Source organism: Hibiscus syriacus, unplaced genomic scaffold (assembly GCF_006381635.1).
Source record: "Hibiscus syriacus cultivar Baekdansim isolate YM2019G1 unplaced genomic scaffold, ASM638163v2 tig00111027_pilon, whole genome shotgun sequence".
NCBI lineage: Eukaryota > Viridiplantae > Streptophyta > Magnoliopsida > Malvales > Malvaceae > Hibiscus > Hibiscus syriacus.
In genome coordinates, this window is record NW_024062960.1 from 2,560,407 (window position 1) to 2,569,040 (window position 8,634).

At 33.3% G+C, this 8,634-nt stretch overlaps 1 protein-coding gene across 2 annotated transcripts; it reads right to left on the minus strand.

Annotated features, from left to right (window-relative positions):
• Window positions 1-835: 835 nt before the first annotated feature.
• Window positions 836-7,122, minus strand: LOC120151101. Of its 2 annotated transcripts, XM_039163640.1 has the most exons (10): window positions 6,777-7,122; window positions 6,587-6,664; window positions 5,450-5,884; window positions 5,204-5,323; window positions 4,963-5,065; window positions 2,235-2,335; window positions 1,939-2,113; window positions 1,481-1,651; window positions 1,299-1,399; window positions 836-1,213 (listed from the first exon to the last, which is right to left on the minus strand). In XM_039163640.1, exons 1-10 carry the CDS (start codon window positions 7,062-7,064, stop codon window positions 1,157-1,159), a joined length of 1,629 nt encoding a protein of 542 aa, XP_039019571.1. In that variant the 5' UTR covers window positions 7,065-7,122; the 3' UTR covers window positions 836-1,156. The 2 variants fall into 2 exon arrangements, with proteins under 2 accessions (XP_039019571.1, XP_039019570.1); XM_039163639.1 differs by having other exon boundaries at window positions 5,204-5,884.
• Window positions 7,123-8,634: the final 1,512 nt, after the last annotated feature.

Here is an 8,634-nt window from a genome sequence, read left to right on the forward strand (position 1 = left end):
ATATTTTTTATTTAAAATACTTTAAAATATGATAATTTAGTGGGCTCCAATAATTAAAAAATATTTTTAAATATATTTTTATTTAAAAAATTTGAAAATATTATAATTCAGTGAAAAAATAATATGAGAAATCTAAGTATGGACCTCCACTTATATTCTTGTCCTCACTTTTTGGCCTAGGACCCTTAAAATGTCATGACCGGGCCTGACCCTAACTGGCAAGACCCTTTTCATCAAGGGGATGAAATTCAAGAACTTGAAACATATTAAAAGAAAATTTTAAAATTTTAACTGAAGATAAATTATAAAGTATGAAAACGAGTAAAAATAGATTATCAATTGATAATTATTCAATCACTCTCCCCCTCGATCAATCCCTGCCTCATTCTGAAAAGTTTCATTGTAGTCGGTCGAACTTTCAATAACCAGTGTTATGTATTCAGTTTTAGTTCCAGAATATTGTCTCTTGTTTCATTGCTAATCAATGCCAAACTGTGATACTTGTGGGCCTTGAATACCAGCTGAAGACGGAAATAATCCCATTATCATGATCTGAAGCAAATCAATGGCGAAGATAAAGTAGAAAGTACTTTTAAGATAAAAGAAGTTTTTGATTTAGGCTTTGGGAAAGAGGGGAGAGATTACTTCAACTTGTGGTTTAAGTGATTTAGTATAGTTAATTGCTTCATCCAGAACTGAACTTTGCCCCCACACAAAAGAACAGAGGTGAGGGATGGACATAAATGGAAATTTAAAACAAGAGACATTATTCTGACATGGTGCATGTGGCAGCACACAATTACAAATTCATCACATTGGCTTTATCAATTCCATACATGAAATCTTCTTGTTGTACGTTTTATTAGTATTCTTTCAATGTATCCAACGTGAATGATTGGTGTCATGAGTTCTGAAGCCTCCATGTGAAATATCCACAACATAGGAAACACAAATTTTTGCTAGAAATTCTATCAGGCCATGGTTCTATTGTGCTTGTATATTTGTGGTGTGTTACCAAGAAGCTGAACCGTCGGACTAACTGAGTCGGGCATGGCGACCTGACAAAATGGTACACATCGTTGCTATGGAAAGTGAACACCAGCTGCTTTTACCAAATATTTTGCAGCGATGTTTCTCGGCACAACTTCCGTCATGTTCAGTCATCGTATTGACTGAGAAACTGGACTATACATGGGTAAACTTGCTCCACAGCCTGCACTTTGAAGAAATTTTAGAAACAGCAGTCACTAACAATCAAACAACATGTCGGTTGATGCTTTTCTGTTACCAATGCTTACCAGTCGTCCTCCCACCAGATCATAATGTGCATAATGCGGACCTTGATGTTCTCCGAATATTTTGTACGTAACCAAGTCCCGAGGAAGAAGCTTCACAGTTTCTGATTTAAAATGTAAGGAATAAAACGACATATATTGCATGGAAGCTATGGAATGTGAGAGGATTATGCACATTAACCTACCTTTTACTGCTTCTGGTGGGCAAATTAGATCTCGATCTCCAGCAATAGCCAGGACAGGTACATTGGTTTTATGTATATGATCCTTGAAGAAAAATTTACCATTCCTATCACACAACCCCTGTTCTCGAAAAGCCGACGTGAGCTGCAGAAGAACTTTAGCTGGTATAGTACCTGTAAATCATAAAAGACGTCACGTCAGTCACCATTTTGCAGATAACGATGCATAAAACTTGAATCCTAATAGAGCAACAGAAAAATCACATTCAGAGGCAACCCCCACCAAGCCAGAAAGTTGATAACAGAACATCAAGCTACAAAATCAGAAACCCAGTTTTCCCTGAATTATTTACTTTCTGTACCCCAGATGTTCATTTACACAGAAAGAGGAAAGCTGTAGATTCAAATAAGAAAAGCTGTAACATTTCACATCATGTAAAGAGAAATATACCCATACTTACAGAAGTTGTTTAAAACAAGCTTTTTGAGCAACTCCGGATGCATCATGTCCTCTGCTGATATTAGATTATTTAGCCAACCCAAGGCATAAGGAGGCCGAGATGATAGAGGATAGGCAGCTGCCAAAAGCGTTCCTAATGGTACAACAGGTACATTAAGAGCTTGTGCAGGATCTGCCTGCACAACAAGTACCATGATATTACTTCCTCAACATGACTCTCTATATCTGACTTTCAAATAGGTATTTATCAAAAATACATAAACATACATAGCAATCAACACATGTTCACCGACTTACGAGAGGTAAGAGTAATTTGAGTGCCGAATTCGAAGACGTGTAATCAAGTGATGATGCCAATGTTACAATAGCCTTCAGTTCAGGTACCCTTCCTTCAAAGCCTTACAAGATGTATAACACACAACCAATTGTAAATTTTATCAACGGAAAAGAAAAGCAAACTATAAACAGAAGCACATTAAAAACTAATGCTTACAAATGCTTTTGATTCAAATAGAACTGAACTTTAAATACAATTCCACTAAGCTAAATCTAACACAGCAACATTATATGATACTAAGAATATATTTGAACCATTGGCACCGTTAGGGTAGGAAGCTCCTACTCTTAAAATAAAAGTAATAGGACTCTTCACCACCGTTGGAGTGTAAAAACCCACAAATGCCCCTTAAAGTATATTAAAAAAAATTGGGATTGTCACCGCACTAACCCAGCTTGTGGTGTTTTTACAATCCACTGGGCCATGTATTGGATAATTATCCATAATACAACACTTGATCCTAACAATTACACCAGTGTGGGAAGAAGCAAGTTGAAAATTAAAACAAAAAAGAAAAAGCAGCTAAAAAATGAAATAATAGCTCCTTGTCTTTCCTTAGCCAATTTCATATGTTGGGCTTGCAACCAAAACTAAACTCAATATTCAAATTCCAAGGAATAAATACGTTCGTTCTTTACTCTGGAATCCACCAAATGAAAAAATCTACGTTCAAACATTTAAAGCAGTCTCTTCAATAACCAAAGTATTACCTCCATGATACATGTATCAATTACATTGTCACACGCAAACAACATTGCATCAAACATCAAGCACTAAAAATGGCTTGAAACCCTTTTTTTAACTCCTGCCAAATGATAAGGTGCAAAAGCCGACACAACAAGCACAATTATGTTTCAAGTAAGTTGATGTTCTATTGGAGATTAGTTATACCACAATTAATCCCCCATATAACATAAAATCTAAAACCACTTCATTGTGGACAACGCTAGAACAGAAGAATTGTTGTCCAAGTATGAATCTCGATACATGAAAAGTAGGGGAAAGTAAAGAAATATACAATTGAAAACTTTAGGGGTTGCTTGTTAATATCAACCATTAAATGCCACTTAGAGGGAGATGACCTTTATAAGGGCTCATCAAAATATGCCTCCTACCATTCAATATGATTTGCATGAGCACTGCTAATTGGCCAGACAAATGAAAAGAAAACTACAATCAGAGTAGTCAGTCCTTAAGAGTCGGACGAAGAAGCATTTCCCTTTTGATAACTGTTTTTTCATATTGATAACTTTGCTCGTGAAACTACTTACTGCACCTCACCCACATGGCATTTTCTTCTCCTTCCCCAATAATTTATCATAAAAATAAATCTTAAAACAAAGAACAATATGTATATATCCTAGGACCAAAACATACAGGGGGAAAGGCTTATCAAGATTGAGAAAAGAAAGCCAAGACCAAAGAGTACCATCTAACTAGAGATCCAACATAGATAGGGATTATTATTCAAACAATTAAAGACAGGAAAAACACATCAGATATAACTGTTAAGGTCTGAGCTAAATGAAAGAGCCATGCAACCTGATTGAGACTAAGCTTAATTTTGTTGCATTGGCTGTTCAAGATGCACTCTGTGATAGTTTTTGTTTTGGCCAGAACACTGTGATAGTTTAATAGTTCCACTTTGTTATTATATGTGGTGACCCACAAAGCAATGCCATAGCGATAAACTTGTGTCAATGAGGTCAACTTAGTAGTATTATCTTCCCTTATTTTATATATAATATTTGTTACCTGATACAACTGAAACAAAATTAAACACGGAATAAAGTATCCCAAAATATAAAAACTTTCAAGTGAAGAAGTATTGTCTGAAATGTATTCATAATGAAAATTTATGGTATGATTTAAGTAGTGTGAAACAATTTTTTTCCCCCATTTTTCACTCATGTCAAAATCTTAGTAAATAGTGCAATCAGATGGAAAATGCAATCCTTTTTTTTCTTTCTGCTTCTTTTATAATGAGACTATGTTGTAGCATCAAACAACTATGTATGGCAGTTGTTACATCATGTACAACAAACCAATCATTATAAATTGGATTAAAATCATATATAATATGTATTATGGAGTTAATTGCTGTGAAACTAATAGCTGGGAGATGAAATAACAACAAGCTGAAAAAATGGCAGTTTCAAGAAGTGACAAAAGAAAATTGAAGTTAGGCTCAAAATATGATTAATAAAAGACAATAAGAAACGCATTCTAATTTTTTTTACAAAATTCTGAATGAATATAGAAATGAGATCATTTTTCCCTTAACAAGTTTTAACAATTTTTATTGGTGTCAATATACTAACTATATATAAAAAAATATCAAGTTTTATACTAACTATACACACACACACGCATTTATGTATATAATATGCAATTTCAATCATTGATAGCCGTCAACAATCTAATGTGGCTACTCCATTGGCAAAAAACCACCTCAAAAAATAATAATTTGTTTCCTCCACTGATTATTGTTAACGTAAGGCAGTTTTACGGTTACAGGTTGATTAATTTTTAGTTTAAAGCTTAGAATAAAACAAGGGAACGTACAACATATACTCATTTTAAGGCTTTCAAAGTGTACTTGAACTAATCAAGGGATGTTTCTTGCATTATAATTGAAAGGTGAAAATCATCGGAATGTGACATAAACTGCAGATGATAGTATCTTACCATGCCGTGACAGCATAGCATAAAGCAATATGCCTCCCATTGAATGACCAACTGCAAGCAATTTTCCATCCTTCGGCTTTGTCTGTGCTTTTATGTATTCCATCTATACGAATGAAAATGAGAATTGTCAATTCAAAAATGCAAAATAACAAATCAAATTCATAACATCCTTATTAAGAAAGTAAGACAAAAATGATTCAGCATTTGCATAGCCTTCCAGCATAGCAAAATGTCACCTCACCGCTGTAGGAACATCCTCCTCCAGATAGTGATCAAAATCCCAATCATACGTCACAATCAAGTCAAGTTGTTTCTGAAAATCTTCTATTGTTGATGAAAGCCGTTCTTGCATATCAATAAACTGAGGTGAAACAGATCGTTGACCTTCTTCAATAATATTTACAAGTCTTTGACTCAGATCTCTAATTTGGCTAGCAACGCCAGAGTTCTGTTGTTTTTCCAATAAGTTGGAAAGTTTTGCCCTTACCTCCTCGAAGCGCTCAGATAGCTGAGAATCTTGTAAAAGTTTAGATATTTGATCAAACAATTTAGCAGAGATGAGCCCCGATTGGCCATCACTGAGAAAGCCAGAAAGTCTCTCAGACAAACGCATCAAAATTTCTGACAAATTTGAGGCCAATTTTGATTCATCCCATGCTGTTGTGACCCCTACCGAATCTTCTCCAAGAAGAGAACTCTCAGAATCTGAATCTGAAAATGAACCAGGAACATTATTCTGCTGCTGCATAGGAGAAACTCCATTTGTAACACTCTCAGCAACAGCTCCCATCTGCTCAGACACTGCATCAGCATTTTCCTTAATTTCCTTAAGATTTGATCCCTGCACACTGAGTCCTGCACCGCGAACTTCAAGAATCCATGTCTCGAATCCTTGGCCAGACATGTATCTCGCAAATGAAGACTGCAATGCATATCACATTTATCAGGAAAAGGATCATATTCATAAGAAAAGGAGGAGATAATATTCAGCATCTTAAAAGTTATAAGCAAAAGTTAGAAGTCATCATTGTTTGCTTGACCATGAGTATAGGCATTCTTGTAAGCCAGCAGAAAAGGATAAAATAAATGGCATTCTTAAGAATATACCCTTGAGCCAAATACAGCAATAACTTCTAAAATGCAGAATTAATTCTGCATTTGTACAAATGCCAAAAGAAAGCATTCCAAAATTTAAGGAAATAAAAGGCTAGAGAACCATACTACAATACATGAAAATAGCTTTTCCCTTTCAAAACAATTTACATCTTGCAAAAAATAAATAAGCAATTCACTGTTTTAGCTAACACGACTTAACATGCATTCTCATCCCATTCCATATAAAAAGAGATCTGATAACAGAATTAGAACCGCTTTCATGTCAATTTTACGCTTTAACAGTTTACGTCCATTATGAAGTTGGACAGGACAGTAAACCTGAAATAAATTGGACTCAAGCCTCTTAATTCTCTAGTTTCAAGTAGCATAAGATAGATACTGTCAACACCAACAGTAACTCCAACCAATGCTAGTTTGACCCAATTTCCTCTCCATACACCAGAAAATTCAAATTCAACTACTTCAAAACAAAATAATAATAATAATAATAATAATAATAATAATTTACCTCGGGAGAAAGATCGTATCCAATTGCATTAGTCCCCACTCCAGATAACAATAACAGCGGATGATTTCTCGGGGGCGCCTGTTACAACTTAGTGTAGCTATAGTCACTTCAGTTCATCCATCTATTAAGTAAAAATAAAAACAAACAAATATATATTGTGGAAAAGTCAAATCAAAGAAAACCAGAAAACCTGAGGAGGAGGGTGATATCGCCAGAGTGCAAGGCGCCAATCAGAATTGGGAGCGGAGACATAGTGGAGCTCGTCGGCTGTACAAATGGAAGGCTTGTCGTGGACTCTAGCGGCGGTAGAGAAAGCTCTTGATGGCGGAGAGAACGAGGCGGCGGAATAAAAACGGAGAGGTGGGAGAACGAGAGCAGACCTACGGAATGGATTGAGAGAGCCGAAGCTAGAGAAAGCCATATGAAGAGCGGACCGGATATCGGATTGCATCTGGACCGTGACCTGGAGTGTACACATCTTTGTTCTATTTTCTTCTGGTTTTTGCTTGGCAGTGGCTTGATCCGTTAATGGAGGTTTTCAATACCGTTGTAGATCGAATTATTTTGAGATTAGTTGAGAAATCCATATCATTAATTCTATCATTAGATGTTTTAATCGAACTTATATTATTTTTCTTATTCCAGCCGAATGGCCGACTGATTTCTTCGTATTCTTAGAAAGTACGCGAAGAATAAGATTAAAAGCTTCCACGACATAAACGAGTCTTAAAAAAATGGTTACACTACACAATAATTATGTTTAAAAACAATTTCTAATCGTTAAAATTTTGAAAATTATAAAATAGTAATTATATTTATTAAGTTATTATAAAATATTTATTGTATTTATCAAATTAATATAAAATATCCATATATGTCATAAATAATGATAAAATTAGATAAATTTAAAGATTATTTTATTAAAAAAATAATAAATTTAGTGATTAATTTATAATAATTTAATAAATTTAAAAGGTCATTTTGTAATCAATTGAAAATTTTAATAATTATTTTATAACTTTTAATATATCTTCTATCCGTCTTTGTATAATGATTTTTTTACTTTTGTTTTAATATATTAAAACTGATGTTAAAATATTGCTGATTTTTTTATTACTGACCTTATAAATAATTAATTTGAAAAATTTATTCGTTTACAATTTTAATTTTGTTAAACGGCTGTGAATGAATGAACCTCTCTTAGCTACTATTGATTAAATGCAATAATAGCAAACGGTTCGATAGTAAAGCCTAGCAAATGAGAGGTGCTCAGCTGGCGTGGTAATATGATAATTCGATATTTAAATAAATTCGATTAACTACAAACCAAACGATACTAGTTCGCAAGACCTTGGAGCCAAAAGGATAACAAAAAAAATGATTATTATCTTTTGGAATTTCAAATTAGAACACAATACGTATAGTAATATTTGGACGTTTATAATTAAATGTTTGATAATTTTTTAAATATATACTATATTCCTTAAATATTGATAGTCCTTCACAATCACTAAAGATAAATCATAATTTTAACAGATTATTAGGTAGTTTTTTTTTGAAAAATAGATAAATTAATTTTATAGTTTATGGGTGAATAATATAGTTAACTCAATAATTTGTAGAGTAAAATAGACAAATGGTTTCTCGATTTGTTAAGTTCTAACTACTAAAAGTTATAAAAATAGTATTTCGATTATAAGTCGTTGCTTTGTTGAGTCCATCGACTATTAAAAGTTACAAAATGATCACTCAACTATTCATATGTTTCAAACTCGTCTTTTTCGTTAAAAAATTAACGACAATATAAGCTTGACCTAATTTTTAACATTGAGATATAATAAAATATACTCTTAAAATCTCAAATGGCTATTATATATCAGTCAACAGGTTAATGTCCAGCTAAGATGGTCACAAGTTTTTAACATAAAAAAACGAGTTTAAAACATATGAATAATCAAGTGATTATTTTATAACTTTTAATAATTTAGAGATACAACAAAATAACATCCTATAATTAAGAAATATTTATAACTTTTAACTATAATTGG